Source organism: Spinacia oleracea, chromosome 1, assembly GCF_020520425.1.
Source record: "Spinacia oleracea cultivar Varoflay chromosome 1, BTI_SOV_V1, whole genome shotgun sequence".
NCBI classification, from domain to species: Eukaryota; Viridiplantae; Streptophyta; class Magnoliopsida; order Caryophyllales; family Amaranthaceae; genus Spinacia; species Spinacia oleracea.
In genome coordinates this window covers 106,763,492-106,782,839 of record NC_079487.1, presented here as the reverse complement: position 1 = coordinate 106,782,839, position 19,348 = coordinate 106,763,492, and the positions used below count along the sequence as shown (strand labels likewise).

General features: G+C 35.0%; 2 protein-coding genes across 6 annotated transcripts; one reads left to right on the top strand and one right to left on the bottom strand.

Moving 5' to 3' along the window:
* Nucleotides 1-1,600: 1,600 nt before the first annotated feature.
* LOC110801186 (uncharacterized) lies at nucleotides 1,601-11,494 on the bottom strand. Of its 4 annotated transcripts, XM_022006515.2 has the most exons (11): nucleotides 11,267-11,446; nucleotides 10,827-10,902; nucleotides 10,325-10,513; nucleotides 8,127-8,303; nucleotides 6,894-7,078; nucleotides 5,305-5,400; nucleotides 4,560-4,605; nucleotides 3,749-3,855; nucleotides 3,244-3,342; nucleotides 2,853-3,153; nucleotides 1,601-2,732 (listed from the first exon to the last, which is right to left on the bottom strand). In XM_022006515.2, the coding sequence occupies exons 2-11, from the start codon at nucleotides 10,843-10,845 to the stop codon at nucleotides 1,924-1,926; spliced, it is 2,028 nt and encodes a 675-aa protein (XP_021862207.2). In that variant the 5' UTR covers nucleotides 10,846-10,902; nucleotides 11,267-11,446; the 3' UTR covers nucleotides 1,601-1,923. The 4 variants fall into 4 exon arrangements, with proteins under 4 accessions (XP_021862207.2, XP_021862205.2, XP_021862208.1 ...); XM_022006513.2 differs by having other exon boundaries at nucleotides 1,601-3,153; nucleotides 11,267-11,494; XM_022006516.2 differs by having other exon boundaries at nucleotides 1,601-3,153; nucleotides 10,330-10,513; nucleotides 11,267-11,445.
* Nucleotides 11,495-13,414: 1,920 nt separating this feature from the next.
* LOC110801136 (cysteine--tRNA ligase, chloroplastic/mitochondrial) lies at nucleotides 13,415-19,302 on the top strand. Of its 2 annotated transcripts, none has more exons than XM_022006454.2 (9): nucleotides 13,415-13,843; nucleotides 14,625-14,688; nucleotides 14,975-15,136; nucleotides 15,364-15,534; nucleotides 16,363-16,644; nucleotides 16,763-16,888; nucleotides 17,452-17,655; nucleotides 18,606-18,707; nucleotides 18,792-19,302. In XM_022006454.2, the coding sequence occupies exons 1-9, from the start codon at nucleotides 13,455-13,457 to the stop codon at nucleotides 19,026-19,028; spliced, it is 1,737 nt and encodes a 578-aa protein (XP_021862146.1). In that variant the 5' UTR covers nucleotides 13,415-13,454; the 3' UTR covers nucleotides 19,029-19,302. The 2 variants fall into 2 exon arrangements, with proteins under 2 accessions (XP_021862146.1, XP_021862147.1); XM_022006455.2 differs by having other exon boundaries at nucleotides 13,769-13,843; nucleotides 14,942-15,136.
* The last annotated feature ends 46 nt before the right edge of the window (nucleotides 19,303-19,348 follow it).

Below are 19,348 nucleotides of genomic sequence, written 5' to 3'. Positions count from 1 at the left end.
TTTTAGTTAATAATCTTGATTTATACATATTATATTTCAAGAATTAGCCATTATCGATCAAATTTAGCATTTTTAATATTAGAACTCTGAAATAATGTATTTTCCATTAATTAGCCATTATCGATCAACTGTTAACATTTTTTTCAAAACAATCTCATACTCTATTCCAATACCACTTATTATTAGTATATTATGAGTTAGAATTCATAGAATATGTTATTAGTATATCCGAACCCAAAATTTAGAGATTAAGGTTGGTAAAACATAAGCGTTGTTGAAGATCATAATTTTGAATAAATCATAATACTTCGTCCGTCTTTTAATACTCGCAACGTTTGGACTTTTGCCACTATTCATATAATCTACTTTGACCATTCGTAGTGTTTTTTATATAAGATAAAACATAGTCATGTGGGATCTTGTTAGATTCGTCTCAATGTGTATTTTCAAAATATCAAATTTTTATAATTTTTGCATAAAGAGAATTTAAGATATAAATGATCAAAGTTGTGCATCGGCATGCGTGAAACTAACAAACGTTGCGAGTATTAAAAGACGGAGGAAGTATATAATAAGAGTTGGGTGCAGATGTCCAATATCGATACGGCTAGTAATACTTTAACAAATTATTCTCTCTTATTTGGAAAATGAATTAAACTGGTATGTTATTATTTCATTATTAAATTTTGAATAAGAATTTTGAACAATACTACGATATAAGTTCGTTCTATACTTAGGTGTAAAAAAATAAAAATAAATTATTAGCAATCTTCGCATATGAAATTTATTGCGATGAGATTAAATACTTAGGCAATAGGGATACATATCATTTTGCAGTTAGTGTTCTAACAAAAAATATGTACTTCGTATAATTTAATATATAAGTTAAAAAATTCTTTATGGGTCATACTTTTGCGATGAGTTTATATTATTTTCTATTTAAAATATACTAACTTAGTATATACTAACTTACTAAATTATATAACTTGTAAAATATCATTTTTCCGATGAGATTATTTTTTGTGATGAGATTATTTTTTGTTCTTAGTATATACTAACTAAGTTATATAACTTAGTTTAATTTTCTAACTTGCGTAGTAAATATATACTAAATTGTATATAGATATACCAATTTCCTAAATTATATCATTCTTTATGTAAATTTTTTTATGGATTTTTCCATATTAGTAATTGTTACCATAAAATTCATTAAATTAAATATGACAAAATATTATCTACTCAATTAGTTTTATATTAAAAGAGAGGTGAATCAATGAGTGACATTTGTCATCACCACATTGATTTCCTCTCTTTTAGTATATTATATAGATTATAAGTTGATCATTGTGGATATTTACAAAAATGGTGATCGAGTAAAATTAAGCCCTCTGTAAATACATGTATCTTGCATGTGTTCAGAAACATAAAAATAACATACCCCATATAAAGTAATGACTTCGAAATGTTGATAGTTTTCATTGGAAACTTTACCCCGTTAGTTGCAGATCAATCCCGAACCATACAATAACAGCATACGGCAAAAACTTTAAGCAAAACTCTTTGAAAGTTGAAACCTAGAGCACGACTAATCAAATTCAGATACCGAAAACTTTTCCCCTAAGCTATTTGAAAGGGAAATCACACACAGTGAAGATTACTAATGTGAAAGATAGTAACAATAATCATTTAATATGTAACAATGAAACCTAGAGCACTACTAATCAAATTCAGATACAGAACTTTTCCCCTAAGCTATTTGAAAGGGAAATCATAAACATTGAAGATTACTAATTTGAATGATAATAACATTAAAATATGTAACAATGCTACGACTGCTTGATCAGCTACTGTGGACTGTGGTAGCATTCTATTTTTCCCCTAATCTATTGAGCCATAATTTACATTAAGGCCAATGATAAAGGTTCAAGGCTGATAAGGGCGGTTGTTGACAGCAAACTGGTAAGGTACATGCGAGAAAGATTGGCGCGTATCATGAGGTCTTTGATACCCAGCATGATTTGTAAGAGGAACAGTAGGAATATGAGGCTGATGCGGTGCCATTGCACTAATACTTGGCCTATAGACTGAAGTATATGGAACAGATGTTTGAAAACTTGGAGTAGCATGATAAATAGTTTCAGCATGACTTCTCTCAGGTCCGAATCCTGCAGCATAGGGAAGTTGTTGACTCCTTGACGCAGAGTAGCTTGGTGTTTCAACATGCATTCTTTCAGGTGCATATCTTGCAAAACCTTGGACTGGTGGATTAGGAACAGAAAACTGTGGACTTTCCGGGAAATTTGGAGCACGTCCCAAAGTCTCAACCTGAGTTCTATCTGATCTAAAACCACCATAACCTTGGATGTGATGATTAGAATGAGAGAGTGGTTGGTCCTGTGGGAAATTTGGAGCAGTAGCATATTTCATTGTTTCAACATGATTTCTCTCTGGTCTTAATCTTCCATAACCTGAAAAGTGAACAGATTGGTGTGGCGAACAGTTTAGTGCAGCATGTCTCAAAGTCTCAACATGAATTCTGTCAGGTCCAAATCCTCCAGAACCTTGAACATAAGGTGGATTAGAATAGGGAAGTGGTTGGCGTGCATGGCTCAAAGTGTCAACACGAGTTCTTTGAGTAGCATTGTTCAAAGCCTCAGTGTGAACTCTCTGGATGGGTAAAAGGGGAAGTGGTTGACAGCTCCCAATTTGAGTCTCATGTGACTTGTCCAGTCCTTGAAAACAAGTTGAAGTCACAGGATCAGATTTTCTTCTTTTTCCAGACTTCTTTTTTACTCCGCCTTTCCCAGAGGGAGTTGGAATTTTCGTACCGGAAGAATTATGAGAACCCTTACCTTGTTTTTCAGGTCTTTTCCCCTCTGCTGGAACCCCTTGAGTCGGGCGCTTCTTTTTTTTCTGAGCAGGGTTTTCAGAGGAGGGCTTTGATAGTTTTGAATCACCAACATTTGCAATTTTTTTAGTTTGAGGTAGAATTTTACCAAATAATAGGTTCTTTAACATGTCTGCATTCATTTTTCCCTCACTGAATAACTTAATCTGTTCCAGAGAACGCCGGATGCATGAATATATCTTGTTCATGTTTGCTGATTTCACTGCTCTCGCAGTATTCTCAGACCTGTCTGTAAAATCCTCAATCTGCAAATGTGCAGGTTGGAAGCTATAGGATCAGCATGTTCATAAAAAATGACAGGCATACATTTTAGTTAATGAAGTCAGGCTACTTACTCTAATATGTCCAGCCGCTGTCCAGCTTTTATTTATCCACGTCCCCTCATAAGTACTAGCACAAAGTCCCCTCGACCATAATGATTCTACTGATTCAAGCTATAATGGCAAAGAAAATCGAGAGAAGATATCAAAACACAATGGGAAGTGTACAGAACTACTGACATAGTTTGTAATAGGTTCTAAATCAACCATCCTTTATTACTTCCTCCTTTTAAATAAACTTAAATCAGCTAACTGTATTTAAAATGAAGGACATACAACAGGAAGCACTTAAATTTTGAAGAAAGAAAAAATTACTTGACTAAAAGCCCTAGTTAAGTACTGCACTAAATGGACGTACCTAAGGAAATAGGAATATGTCCTGAAGACGTGAAGTCTCAGCATGAGTTGTAATATTGCTTTAGATTGTAAGGTGTAAACTTGTAACATGCAAGTATGAAAGATGCATATATATTACCCCATATTTTGAGTCAGAGGCAGTATTGTAATTCAAAACATTTACCTTAACCAACAGAGATACAAAGAGCTCAGCAAGAGATTCTTTATTTCGTTTCCCATAGTTCAAAAAACTAGGAATTATTTTCTTGACAGTCGCTGGGTCTGTTCCACCTGGAGTGTGCGACATAAAATCAGAAGTCAAAACAAAAATGCTGAATATCAGGAACATTTCTATACCCATTAAAAACTTCAATATAACCAATAACAAAGTGAGAAATGATAGATTTGTTTTTCCAAAAGAAAAATCTTTGCAGCCGACATAAAGTCTTTGAGGCTGCAACTCTCTGAAATATCACAATTTTGCTTCCATCATCTAAGGCTCTTTTATCATCTGACAGGCATTTGGACTTGGCAGCTGTCTAAATACACTTTGAGTAGAGCCAAACTTGCAGTTATTGTCATTGGTTTCAACATCAAAGAAGCAAAAGCCTGAAAGTTGGGAATCGTCTAAATCCTGACCAACCCCCAGGGTCCTGCTCTTTCCTATGCACTTTCTGATAACTAAATCCTCAATAATTGGCTCATATAGTCATAAGGGTGCGTTCTACTTGATTTTCATTTATTTTTTTGAACTTATCTTATTTGAACTTGGAACTTATTTTAGTTATAAATTGTAATTGGGTAACCCTTATTTTTCTTGAACTTATATTATCTGAACTTATTTGAACTATTTTTTCCTGAAATAAGTGGAAATAAGGAGAACAAAACAGAGCCTAAGAATGATTAAATTCTACTTTCTCTAGTGCACAAGCAGACAACAATAAAAAGTTCCATCTCAGATTTTACTAAAAAGAACTTTTTTTAAAAAATATTACCTTTGAAAATGGCAGAAAATGGAGGTAATATTGGGATTTCTCGAGTCTGCATCAATCGACGAAGAGTCACCAGTGAAACCAATGAAGAGAAATCAAGTCACTGATAAATTGATGAATGAACTATACAACTTTATTTATAAACCTCAATGTATAAATGACCTATGTCCATTATCCATAAGATGAAAAGAAAAAATCAATATTTTTAGGACGCTAAACTCATCTATCAGGTCAAGACCATTAGATTCAGGACAGTGCCAAGGACCATTTGATATAGACTAACATTGGGGTAAAGATGATATTTTAACCCTGATGAGAATAGTTTTTCGAAAAAATAAGAAATATTAGCTTCAGAAGTCTGGAATAGTTCAATACTCATAAAACTAGCACACGTTCTCCACCAAGATTCCGCGTAAGCTATTCACACCAGAACTTTACTATATGCAAAATAAGAGTTGCCTTTGTACTGGTGCATGGGGGCTTGCAGTAAGCATCAGCCAACAAAATGACTGTTCTGAAGACCCTTGGAGAAAGACCAAAGGTCAAAGGCTGAAAATATATTTATATGCACTCAAGCTACATGATGATATTCTCAATCATGAGCTATAAGTTTGAAGTGTGTAATTTTTTATTTCTAATTACATCTTTCTCTAATCTGGATCATTTCTAAAACTTAGTACACTGGTAAAACTCAGAAATATAAGACAGCTATTTATATAAAGAAATATGGTTAGTCAAAGTGTCCAACCTGCAAATGAAATGCCGCCAGTAATATTAGCGATATAGAATTCAGTGTTCCATCTTTAGAGCTGTTGATATCTTGCTTTTTAGCCCAAGCTTTCAACTGCACAATACGTTTCCATGATCAATAATTCTGTTCGTTTTGTTCTTCTGGGTTTTAGTTTCATAGCACCATGGTGATAACGCCAGTAGACAACACAACACAAAACTGAAAACACTCATTCAACTACAAGCCCCAATATCCCTAGAGAATCTTGTCAGCCAATTCTCCTATTTAAGGCATTTACTTAAAATTGTTTGCAGCCATTAATAAAGTCAACTCCACAGCTGTATGTTTCCTTATGTTTATCGATCTTCAACATGCTCAACCTTTTTTTCTTTAAGAGCATGTACATTTTTTTAGCTCTTCAAAAAAGCTCTTGGGGGGCTCCCCACTCTCTCTCTATCTCTCTACAAAACACACTCAAGAATTCATTTCTAAAAACACCCAATATTGGTTGCTTCCTCAAGTGAGCTCTCCAATATCATTTTTACCATTTGGTGGTCCATAATTAATTGTCTTTTCACCAAAGTTACTATGCACTTTTCAAAGTTACTCCCCATTTTTCAACAAGAATCAACTCTTGGAGAGCTCTTGGGCAAGAGTTACCTTGAAGTAGCTCTCCATGAAGAGCTACTCAAGAGCCCCTCAAGAACCACTCAAGAGCCCCAATGTTGGCCAAGAGATAGTTCTTGTCCGAGAGCTACTTGTAGAGCTACTTGGAGAGCCACTCCAAGAATCCTAATGTACATGCTCTAAAAGTTGCTATTGCCAACACAAAAAACGCACTTAAACATGACACTGAATCAAATCACAAGGGTAAAGCACCTACAAAAATCATAAATGATGTGTAAATGTGTAACATGGTATTTGTTGGAACTAACTTCTTAAGGTTGATATCCTTCAAAATCTTACTAGTCACGACTTTTCTCAAGAAAATTATAGACTGACACAGTTCCTTTTTCACTGTTTTCTTAATGACCGAGCAAAGGAGGGTTACCTGATTCGTGGTTCGCTTCGGTGCGGGTACGGGTTCGCGATTTGCAGGATGGCTGGTTTTAGGTTCGCAAGGGGGGTTTGGAACTTTTATTTCCCCGGGAAAAAAAGTTGTTCAAAATATCAGATTTTATAAAGATTTTATTTCAGTATTCATACTCAAATCACATGTATTTCCTTCTCAAATAAAAGCCCCAACATAATTTTTCTTCTCTCGCCTTCCCTGGCCTTCAATAGCTAAAACTAGGGTTTCGGATTAGGCACGACAATACCAGAGATTTGGTTTGCGAACCACACTGAATTGTGTCGCCAGAGAACCACCGAATTGGGTCGCCAGAGAACCCGATTCGGTACGGCGAACCGACTAGAGATTCGTGGGGGGTACCCGCGAATCTGGTAAAGCTGGAGCAGAGTAAAAAAACTTAACTAAAATAAGTTCAATCAAGCTACTATCTTAATTTCCATTACCAACAACAACTGATCCCCTTTTGATTTTCCTTTTCCGGATTTCAGCCTATGATATAAATCGAGATCATTTGAAAGGAAAAGAGTTTACTTACAATAAAACTTAGCTTTTGAAACCTTTCATCAATTGCCGAAATCAAGAGCACTATCTGGGATTTGGCAATGCCATCCCTGTTTCCAACCGAAAAATCACATTCAATTCCAGATCCAGAATCAGTAACTTTTAATACAGGCACCCTAGCTGACATGATCAGCTCCACAGTTGTAATATGCCCTTTCTCTGAAAATATTTGGAAAGGTCAATAAAGCCTGAAGTGAAGAGAAAAAATAGGCGAATTCTATAACGACTGACAGCCACGGGACAAGGAAATTTCATCACTTGAGCAAAATGGAAAGTCACAATTTAATAAACAAGGAAGCCGGACAGGGAGGTAATGAACTATTTCTTGTTCAAATACACCAGTCGGTATTTCTAGCGACATCCTAGTTCAGCCACATCATGCAGCAAAGTGAAATTTCATACTTGAATTCCACTTTGTTAAGTTTCTGAAAATGCCTATCACATATTGACATGCTATCATAGCCACTCTTGAACAAAGAATTCTACGCACTAATGCACTATTCCTACAAATGACATTTTCCACACCCGGACATTTTAAGTTCTAAACCAAGACAAGGTTTCTCTTTCACCAATAATCACTGTAATATCAAATTATAATACTCTCATAATCTAAAACTGTAGAACTCACTGTTTCAAAGATGATATGCTGTTTTACATTTTATTATGTCCCAGTTTATTGCCCTTATCTTTAATTAATGCATATTAGTATACTATTAGCTAAATCCCACTTGATACATTCAGTCATTAATATTTCTACAAAGTTTTCTAGGACAATATATTTGGGACTGAAGAAGTAACTGTTTCACTACAGCCTTATTTCTTCCTCAGCATACATTTTCAACGAAAGAGCCAATATTAGTAGCATCAATCATAAGTACCATTCTTACTCTCTAGAAAATAGCACTTAAAAAATTTGTCTAAGCGTTTATATTTTGGCTGAGACATTCAATTAAACAACGTTCACAAAGAACCATCAATACTGTATGTCTGTATCTAATTGGTACCTTGAACGAAGGATGTTACCCAATATTCTACGAACAGCTACAAAATAACTCATCTTACAAACAATAATTTATCCATAATCCACCCAAATACCAATATTAGTTTGAAGCAGATTGCAGCACCAAAGCAACATTTAACAAATGAAATTCAACTAAACAACATTAGTAAAAAGAAGTGTGAAAGGGAATGTTTGTAGATTATTTACTTCGGAGGGCGTAGAATTTCTTTGCAAACTTCCGGAGGGTCTTGATTTTTGCAATACGATCAGCCTCAAACAACTGGTCACTAAAATTAATTGATAAATCAAGGTCACTTTTAGCACTGAACATATCCATTAGGAATGATCCAAAATTCTCCACAACAGGACATTCATCACTATTACCTGAGAGACAAAGAAATGATGTAATCATTAGAATTTTTTCAGTAAACATCTACACAATATCCTCAAAAACAAGTACTACATGAATAAATTTAAAGGGAAAACTTACATGGATTAACCCAAGTTTCACTCATCATCTTAAATTGATCTCACCTTCTGGAGTTTCGGTTATTTAAGATTAATCTGAAGTTTTGTGGGTACCTAAGTAACCTAATCCAACCTACTATACTACTTATATGCGACAGATCCTTACAAAGACAAGATAAATAACAGATGGGACTAATTTGTGAATGTCCCTCCGAAATTGGGATTATTCTTGAATAATAAAAGGTGAAACTTGTGATTATTCATGTCATTTTCCTAAATAAAAAAGAAATTAAGATTGGGGAAAAAAAATCACTGATCAAAGTAAATGGCTGATCGTGACCTTGATACGGAGCTGGAGCTGCTAACTATGATGATGGTCTGGTATAGAGGTTGTTGAGGTTCATCCCATTCTTCGGTTGAAGCTGCTAATGTTTTAACTCTAGCAATTGTTTTCTCAATAAGGGGCAAGTGTCAGACTCTATACATCGTGTTACCACTGACTGATATATGACGATACTAGGTAGCATAGATATCATTATGGGAAACTTTTCCCGGATGAAATGAAAATTGGATTCATGCAAATTCTTATTGGATAAAGACTACCAAAAAGCTCCTCCTTAATAGGCGGAAAAGAATATTTTTTCCATAAGCATACAAATTAGAAGATATTAACAACACAAAAATATTTAGCTACATGATAATCGATTCTTTTTCCAACCCTCGTTATTAGTAATAAAGTATGTTTTGGTAGCCTTAGTTTCCAGTTCTAAATATTTTTTGCCACATCCTAATTCTCATTTATCAATTATTAAAAACTAAAAACTATTCTAGAAAAAATCTAAAAATCACCATAATTATGCCAGTCTAGTAATCATAACCTCCATCAAGCCAGTCTATATGTCAAGCAAGAAAAGTAGCACAAATTATGAAGTATCCAAATATAATGTGGCATCATAAATGCATTCTACAGAAGACCATGTACGCATAGGGGATGCTTTTGTGCCTTAGAATTTCTCATTTGTTAACTCGTAAAGAAAAAGGCTAAAGAAAACCGAGTACTTTGCATCCACACTATCATTAGCGTAGTAGTGTATTACAAGAGGTGCAAAGCAATTAAAACACTCAATGAATCAAGATTCTCTTCCCAACACTAGAATTTGAGTTCTTAAAATACCTTCTGCAAAGAATATTATTTCTAGTGTCCCGATTCAACTTTTGAATCTGTAGAGTAGCAATTTTATCAATCAGGGAAGCGGCACTATTTAATGAGTGTGTATGCAATGGTGGTCTATAAGAGCTAAGCATTCTACATTCTTATTTGGTGTAATTAGATTTACAGATCATGAGTCATGGAAGAAACTTAGTTTCCATCTATATAAATGCGCTTGGATTGACGTTGCATGTTCAGCTCTGGTGCAGCAGCTACTAACCAAATACAAATATACCAGACCATTCATCATAGTTAATGGTTTAACCATTCATAGGATGATTTGTGCAAAAATTCAGACACTTGAAACACGTATTCATGTTCATGGATAAAGAATAGATTTAGACTAGCAAACTTAGCAGGCATCTCTCAGGAATAAACTTTTTCGATGGATAATTTGCAATTTGGCTTACAACATAATATCTTCTTCTTTACACGGCTAATATCACATGACCACATCCACAGTTCCAAATACAAGAATAGGCACTTTATAATGGGCAATATGTCAAGCTTCACCTTTAAACATGTAAGAAGCACATTCACCAATCGCAAAATTCTCCTTACATAAATTATCTCACAGAACATCCAACAACACTACAGACTTCACTAATAGACTACTCTTCTATGGAAGCACGTTTGGCGTGAAATTATACGCGGACGCCACTTGCATTAGTTGCATGAAAATAGTTTGTCATATACATTAAAAGAAAATTGAAGAAAATAAGCTTACCATACATTTCTCTAGTAATCTCGTTAAAAATACGAATCAAATCTCTTCTATTGGCATAGTCATCAATGCTCGGACGACAAGATCCATAAAAATCATCCAATAGGAACTGAAAAGCAGATAACTGAGAAAGCAAAACCTTGTTCTTCTGCAAACCCAAATTCCCCTGTAGCTTAGCGGTCATCAGCAAGCCTGAAACAATTACAAAACAGTTTCTAGCTCATGTTACTGTGCTATCTTAGAAAGCTTCAATAATAACAAGAATACAGATTTCAGCTTCATGCCTCATAAGTACTGTATTTCTTAAGACGTCAAAGAAACATGATACAACTAGCATGAATTTTGTAAAGATAAAATTAATGTAAATTGTGAAAGCAACTAATTACATAAATACTCCGTATATGGTGAGAAAGCAACATCCTTTAATAATTAACTCGAAATTCTCCATTTAGAGGTTGTGCTTGTATCAAGCGAACATGGAATTGCATATACTAGTACCACTCACCTCCTCCCATATTTGTCATAAGTTGCAATAACCCTACTGCACTATTGATGTCCGTCACATAATACACAGTTCAACCCTGCGAAAATCAGAACTAGAATTACACACTGAAATCAATAAGTGCATCAGTAATTCACAAAATTAACTTGGAGAAATAAGAAAATCAGTGTGTAAGATCATCACTACCCACTGTACTTCATCACTAATTCGCAAAATAATTCGGAAAAATTGAAAATTAATGAATATGACCATAACAAATGTGCTTAAGCTCGATTAAACATGAAAAAATCACCCAAAAAAATGAGTTTCTCGGCAATGAAAATTAAACAAAATGGAAATGATAAATTGAGAAGAAAAAGTGATTATAAAAATAGAATCAATTGAAGAAATCGAAATTGCAAGAGAAATAGGAATTGAACAGGTGAAATTAGGTTAGAAGATACCTCGGAGTCGATAGCAGCTGATACAAGGGGTGGAGTGGGATGGAAGCACCACCGCTTGCAGTTGGCGATATAATGGAGGACGAGGAATTTCAAGGGGCTCGTATGAGTCTGACTTGCGAATTTGCGAAATGTGGCGGAGTATATTTGGCAAGTTCTAGGATGGGTCAAAGAGACCGGTCAAAAATCAACCCAACCCCGAAATCTAATCTGAGACCGAGTAGAAAAAATTGAATCTTGAAATAAGATTTTATGACCAGCAATCCGATTTTATTGGACCCCAACATAATGGGTTAAATTCGACCGAACCCGTTTTAATCCGATCGATTGAAAATTGTTGAATTTATAATAATAAATGAGATTATGATGAATTTTTAAACACAATAAACGCGTTGTTGTTATTGTTGGGTGTAGCATACTTTTGATTTGAATTATACGCTATTTTATTGTTGAATTTGACTAAATATTATCTTGTGTATGAAACTTTGTTAATTTGTCCGCATATTTTTGTATAATTAATATCCAAATTAATAAAAAATTAATACGCGTTTAAAATCTCTCCACCCCTAGGGTCGCCCGCAACCTGAAAGTTATGGGACTTGAACTAGCATTTATAAAGTCGAAATTGACCAACCCGATTTACCCTGAACCCCAAAGTAATTTTGTAACTCAATCCGTTTGACAGGTCTAGTCTAGTACCTTGTACAATTTTAGTTGTAATAATTTGACATTTTTTACTATTCACACAATTCTTTTTAACATTTTTTTGGGTAAAAATCTATATATAAGGCAAAATAGTAATGCACGGTATACTATTAGATTACAGACGGTCTTGCACGCACAAGGTGTACAATAAGTTTCTTGTGCACTAATGTAACTTTTACCTAGTTTTTTTTGTAACTTTTACCTAGTTTTTTTAGATTTGAACTAAAAAGTAGTCATATTTGCATGTTGATTTTTAAAACTGACAAAAATATGGAAACTATTTTTTCTGATTTTCATATTTTGGTTCACTAACACGGTACGACTTGAACCTGACACAAAGCGTGAAAATGACCTAAAATCGAAGTTCTTTAAATCTCAGCCTGATTTGACCGACTCGTTTGGTGAGTTTAGTACTCCTTAATAAATATGTGGTGTGTTTATGAAATTTTAAAAACGCGTGGGACAAACTCATAGATAGTTAGGTTAGGTTAGATTAGATTATTTGTTCTTTATTACGAAATATATATTAATTAACTAGTGTTTGGCTCGGTCGATGCCCCAGGTTACTACTTTGAATATCATATTATGGTGTATAATACGTAAAATGTTAGTATAGATATACAATTTGATGTTTTAAGTTACCTATGTGCAAAAAAGAAAATATCCAATGATTGACTAAGATGGTAAGACATCATTTTACATGTGACAGGTCCCATATTCAAATCCTATTTTAATAGGGGTTTAAAGTTTGTTTGAGTTTAGTTTACATTAGAGCACCTCCAATAGTAAGCTAATTTGACAATTAGCTTGTTATGCCGCATAAGATTTCAAGCTATTTTTTTGTCTAGCTAATTTGTGCTCCAATTGCTAGCAACTAGCTAGTTATTTAAATTTGTCCCACTTGTCAATTAATTATTTGGCAATTTTGAGAGCTAGTTGTTAAACAAATTAGTTTGTTTAAGCTAATTTAGAGCATCTCTAAATCTCTAATGGTAAGCTAATTGGACAATTAGCTTATTATGCCACATAAAATTTCAAACTATTATATTGTCTAGCTAATTTGTGCTCCAATAGCTAGCAACTAGCATGTTATTTAAATTGGTCCCACTTGTCTCATTTGTTAATTAATTATTTGGTATATTTTGGGAGCGAGTTGTTAAGCAACAAGCTAATTTGCTTGACCAAGCTAATTTATTACTCTTACTCCAATGATCTAGCTATTAGCTTGAAACTTTTATAAATTTCAAGCAAATCCATAACTACAATCATTGAAGATGCTCTTACTTGGACAAGATAATTTATTATTTTCACTATAATAGTCTAGCTATTAGCTTGACACTTTTATAAATCTCAAGCTACGGAGTAGTGCCCTAGCTACAACCATTAGAGATAGATTAATGAGAACAATCAACTATGTGGGCCATTTATAATGGGTTCATGAACCCGAAGTGGCGAAACCGCAATCTAATTATCCCCAAAACCGAAAATGGTGACCCTGGTGAGGTGCTGCAAACCCTTCCTCCCGCCATATCTATCCCCTCTTTCTCTCTCCAAAACCCCATTTCAGTTTCGTTCTCAATTCACCAATCAATCCAGAAATCATGCAATTAACAAAAGGATTCGTTTCTTTTGTTCCACGGCCTCGATTAATGGCAAAAATACCAATAACAATATGGTCAATGGCTCCAACAAAGATAAATTAGAGGGTGAAATCAAGAAAGAAATGTGGCTTTATAATACAATGAGCAGGCAGAAGGAGTTGTTTAAGCCAAAAGTTGATGGCAATGTGGGAATGTATGTCTGTGGGGTCACTGCTTATGATTATAGTCATATTGGTCATGCCCGAGCTTATGTTACCTTTGATATTCTCTACAGGTTAATCCTTTAATTTTATACAACTTTCTAATTATGTCAATTTTGATTTATTGCTGTGAAATTTCTGGGTTTTGTTTTTGTTGTATTTTATGGCTTGTTGAAATTTAAATGCCTGTCACTTATTTTTTGTTTTGGATTGAGAACTGAATTTGCTGATTGTTTGCAATGTAAATTGGGAATGTGTGTGTGTGTGTGTGGCTGTTGTTGATTTGAGTATGCAAAGGTGAAAGCTTTATTGTGGTTCACCAAAAAAAATTGTGTTTAGTTGAATGGATTAGGTTAAATGATTTGATGATTTATGCTGTGATTAGGGTGACATTCAGGATTTCATGTGGTTGTTTGAATGATACTTTGTCCAAAGCGATATCGAGCATAGTTCTTGTTTATTTGATATGAATCATTAAACGATTTCTCGTTTCTATTGACTTTCTCCTTTTTATGATTTGAACTAATGTAAAGACTGCATAAAATGTGGTATGCAGCTTAATTTTGGCCTTATTTGTTGTAAATAACATAATAGAATAGCAAATTTACCGTAAAATACGGAATGTAGTTGAAATATCCCCTCTTTTTCGTTAATTTCAAGCAACTTCAGTTAACAGTTAGAATTGGGAGAAATTTAGTGACATCAAAGATTTCTCCAGTGTACTCGCGACTTCAATTTACCATGGTAGTTGCCTAAAGTGGTGGAACTGGACAAGTCTTTTCTGTCTAAGATGAGTCTTCTTTGCTTTTATATCAGCTGAATAGTGCTGTTTCTGGCTATCTGTTGATTTGGCAGGCACCTCAAGTATATGGGTTATGAAGTCTGTTATGTTCGGAACTTCACTGATGTTGATGACAAGGTTAGCTAACAAGCTGCTCTGTTATGTGCTTATGATAGTTAGGCTTCTTCCTTTTGGCTGTCATGATTATGATCTTTACTCCTGTCCTAAACTTCCTGCCTCAAATTCTTCCATTTACAAATAGCATCTGTCATTGTTCAAGCTAAAACTTTTGTCATGTTCAAGCAATCAACATTTTAGGGCTTCAATGTGATTGTAGCCTTGGCTTAATATTTGATGTCATGTACCGACTGTCTTATTATTTTTCTGACAGGATACCTGAGTATGGAATTTTCGAATTCTGTAGATAATTGCCAGAGCCAACGAACTGGGGGAGAATCCAATATCTCTTAGCAGACGTTTTTGTGACGAATTTCTACAAGACATGTATTATCTTCATTGTTTGCCTCCTTCGGTAGAACCTCGTGTCTCAGATCACATACCACAAATTATAGACATGATCAAGCAGGTATTTTATTTTTCAAGTTATATTATCAGGATAAGTTGATTCCTAAGTTCGTGGCGTGATGCTATATGCCTACATGTACTTTGATGGGGGAAGAGATTCTTTTAGCATATTTGTTTTACGTTGAGGACTGTATTGCAAAATTTAAAAGGTTCTTTTTGCTGTTTAACTTCATTTTTTGCAGAGTAGGCTCTGCATATAATCTCTGTTTTACCTCACTGTCTTGGCAGATTGTTGATAATGGCTATGCCTACAGTGTGGATGGGGATGTCTACTTTTCTGTGACAAAGATCCCTGATTATGGGCGATTGTCAGGACGGAGATTGGAGGACAATCGAGCTGGTGAGCGAGTAGCTGTTGACTCGAGAAAGAAAAATCCAGCTGATTTTGCATTATGGAAAGTAAGTACTTATTTTGGATATTTTTCTGTTTTCCATTTATCCTTCCATATTTTTCCGGAAATCCTTGGAGCAGAAATCATCTTTGGTTACACGAAGTATTACTGTATCAAGGTTAATAATTATGCAACAGTATTTCAGTATCTGGTTATCTGGTATAGTGGGAGAGTGGGGAAAATCTATAGTAGCTATTGCTCAGTACTTGTTCCCTACGTATTCCATCCAGCTTGTTTACTGATTGCGGAAAGTGCTTTGTTCTCTTCTATGTTCTACTTCAATTCTATGTCCAACTGGGAATTAATTGGTACAATGGTTAACACCTCAATGTTGAATATAACATGATAAGTGTTACCTAATTCTCTAATCTCTCCCACGAACCGAAAAGGAATTATAACATGAAATTGTACAATTTTTGGTCTAATTTGGAAAATTAGGTAGCGAATTGCGAACCCGTACCAAATCTCATACTAGCGAATCAGGTAACATGATACTAGGGCACTTCATGTTAGACCATGCCAAGACTTTTGAGAATAGCCAGCCATGATGTCATATTTGATTATTTTTCTCCGAGCCTGAGTAATATTTGTTTGTTCGCATTACATAATCGAGTTCTGAGCTTCTGACTGAAAGCATTGTCATATTAACTTTTTCTTATTCTTTGTTTTCTCACTGCTCAATTCTAAAGAATGCAAAAAATATACCACCTCCCCTCAATGATGCATGCAGCAAGCTGATGGTTGACTATTTGTTCTTTTACTTTTGTTGCATTGTTTGGCTTGCTTAGCCTGCTTTTGATCTGTGACTTTTTACAAAACTATTCTGTTTCTACAGTCTGCCAAAGAAGGAGAGCCCTTTTGGGAGAGTCCATGGGGTCCTGGAAGACCTGGTTGGCATATCGAATGCAGTGCTATGAGTGCTGTGTATTTGGGCTACTCTTTTGACATACATGGTGGTGGGATGGACCTTATGTTTCCTCACCATGAAAATGAAATCGTTCAGAGCTGTGCTGCATGTTGTGAAAGTAATATAAGCTATTGGGTGCACAATGGATTTGTCACTATTAATTCGGAAAAAATGTCCAAATCTCTTGGTAACTTCTTCACAATCCGGCAGGTATATTGAGTTAGCTGAACAAGCTTTTCGGTACCAAGTTTGTGATCTTTGGTTCACCTATTCGTAACCTTTCCTTTTATGGTTAGTCTACTGATCTAGCTTCTCTTGGTCTTCCTAGGTTATAGAGCTTTATCACCCGCTTGCCTTGAGACTCTTCCTCATGGGAACCCACTATCGTTCTCCAATAAATTACTCTGATGCATTACTGGAGTTTGCATCAGAACGTATTTTCTACATATACCAGGTATGTTTGCATTTATGTTTTTGCATGAAAATGGTGATTTAAACTTATAAAACATTCAAACCATTCTATATTAGGTAATTTCTAGTGTCTCCCTAACATAGACTTGGGGTCCTAAACCTACACTTCTTTCCTACACGGTAAATGGAAATAGCCAATTCTCCTTGCATGGTCAGAATGTTGAAAACTTGAAATTATGGTGTGAATTCTGATGCCTTAAAACTTACTGCCTCTCTGCTTAAGCTCCTTTCACTATACTTTGTCATTTAATTTTGATTGTGATTTGTGCAAAACCAGGGTTTGTTACGTATCATTGTCAGTTTTCTTTTGGTTTTATGATTTTGAATGGCATAAAATATTGGTTGACTCGTGAACTAAAAGTCATTCATGCCTTTAATAAGAATCATGTTGATTTTTAAAATTAACAACATAAAACAAGAAACTACTTTTTGTGATTTTCTTACTTCTGGAAACTGAAAGAAGGATAACGAACGAGCCCGTAGATAGTATGTGGTTTTGTTCTCCTACTGCCCTTGTTTCTAATATGTAATGTAATCTGTATGCAGACATTATTTGATAGTCAACTTTTTCTGAAAGAGCATGAAAAGGCTAGTTTGAAGGACTCAATTCCGCAGGATATTGCAAGTTGCATCAAAGATTTCCAAAATACTTTTGTCATTTCAATGTCAGATGATCTTCACACTCCAGTTGTTCTTGCTGGACTTTCTGACCCATTGAAGACCATCAATGATCTTCTTCATACTCGCAAGGTAGAAAATTTCCGCTTGATTCATATATGAAGTCATCATGTCATGTTATTGGTCTGAATTATTTGACTATGTCCTCAATTGGATTTTCCAAAGCTAATGGAAGTTGATAAGGCTCAGAATATTTTCCCTTCTTTCTACCACCCCTCCTTTTCTCTCCTCCTCTATAATGAGGGTAGGGGGGTTGGGTTGGGGTCCAACTTATGCGAGTATAAAGTCGAATATGCAAGTCGACTTATGTGAGTATAAAGTGATTTCGTTCTTTTATGGGTGACCTGTTGTAAGTCATAGAAGAAAGATTTATTAAGCTAAGTCCACTTGCAGAGGCTTTATTAACCAATGTTCACTGGATATGATATACTTTCACTTGAAATAGATGGATATCTGCTTTGCCCAACTCTAGAAGATAATAGAATCGAGTAAACTTAAAAACATAAATGGCTCTTTTGGAAGCCGGTAATAAAAGTTTTAATAAGAATGAAATTTGTATGTAAATTGTAAGGATAATCAATGTCTTCCCGTGGAAATGCTAGTTCACCCCCAAATTGTCTATTTTTCTTCCTAAACTTTCATTACCATCCGTTGCCATTTTCGGGGTGGTATTGGGTGAGAATGAAAATGTACGAAGATAAACACAAGTTTGGGGATGAGATTGCATCACCATGGAGATTATAATGTTACGTTCCTTGCCAAATTATACTCAAGTTGATTCCCATTGCCGACATTTATTACCGGCTTCCAAACGGGCCGAAAGATAAATGAGTGACAAATTTCAGAACGCTGTGATCTGTGCATTTGGTTACTTTGTAGGTTTTGTTTGCAAGGAGAAAATTGGATGCTCTCTTGTAGTCACTTATTTTCTACCACCCCATGCTCATTATGATTCCGTTAAGGAGAGAATGCCTTTCTAGTTTGGCATCTTCTTTAATAGATTTTTTACATTTGCACTACAGGGAAAGAAGCGTGAGCTGCGAATTGAATCACTTGCAGCCTTAGAGAAGGCAGTCAGAAATGTGCTGGTTGCTCTTGGGTTGATGCCAACAAGTTACTCAGAGGTAGATATTTTTGATAATTTTATATCAATTGCAGCTATAAGAATCTTGAAAAACTGTAACTAATGTCAAATTGTGGTTTTGCAGGCTCTACATCAGCTCAAAGAGAAAGCTTTAAAACGTGCCAAAATGTCAGAAGCTGAAGTTAAGCAAAAGATTGAAGAGAGAGATACATCAAGGAAGAACAAAGAGTATGAGAAGTCAGATGCAGTAAGAAAAGAATTGGCTGCAGTGGGAATTACTCTGATGGACAGCCCAGAAGGAACGACTTGGAGACCTGTGGTTCCTACCGCACTACAGCAAGAGCCAACAGTAACTAACTGAGTCAATAAAGTGATTTTTTTCGTACCAGATCAGAGCTTGAAATTCAAGCAACATATGTTTACCTAAGGAGACGTCATTTAGAATTTCGGAAATTTTGCTTTTAGATGATTTTAAGCCTTCCTATGAAGAAACTTTAGGATGAGCATAGGATTTGTGGATTAAAATTTTAGTACTCTTACGGGGAACATTTTCTCCGTATTAATGGTTTTTGAGTACCCTTGTTGTGTTTATTTGAGTATGAATGAAGCACCATTGTGTTTCCAGTTCCATTTGAGTCCTTGCGTTGTTATTTTGTGGAAGCCAGGTTGGGAATGTGCTCA

What these genes read in the sequence shown, in the direction of transcription:
- LOC110801186 (XM_022006513.2), bottom strand. An exon ending in GATTACTAGAGAAATGTATG is followed by an intron (nt 8,304 to 10,324) that starts GTAAGCTTATTT and finishes TTTGTCTCTCAG; the next exon opens with GTAATAGTGATGAATGTCCT. An exon ending in GAAATTCTACGCCCTCCGAA is followed by an intron (nt 7,079 to 8,126) that starts GTAAATAATCTA and finishes AAATATTTTCAG; the next exon opens with AGAAAGGGCATATTACAACT.
- LOC110801136 (XM_022006454.2), top strand. Translation starts at nt 13,455, where the DNA reads ATGGTGACCCTGGTGAGGTGCTGCAAACCCTTCCTCCCGCCATATCTA. An exon ending in ACCTTTGATATTCTCTACAG is followed by an intron (nt 13,844 to 14,624) that starts GTTAATCCTTTA and finishes TTGATTTGGCAG; the next exon opens with GCACCTCAAGTATATGGGTT. An exon ending in CTGATTTTGCATTATGGAAA is followed by an intron (nt 15,535 to 16,362) that starts GTAAGTACTTAT and finishes CTGTTTCTACAG; the next exon opens with TCTGCCAAAGAAGGAGAGCC.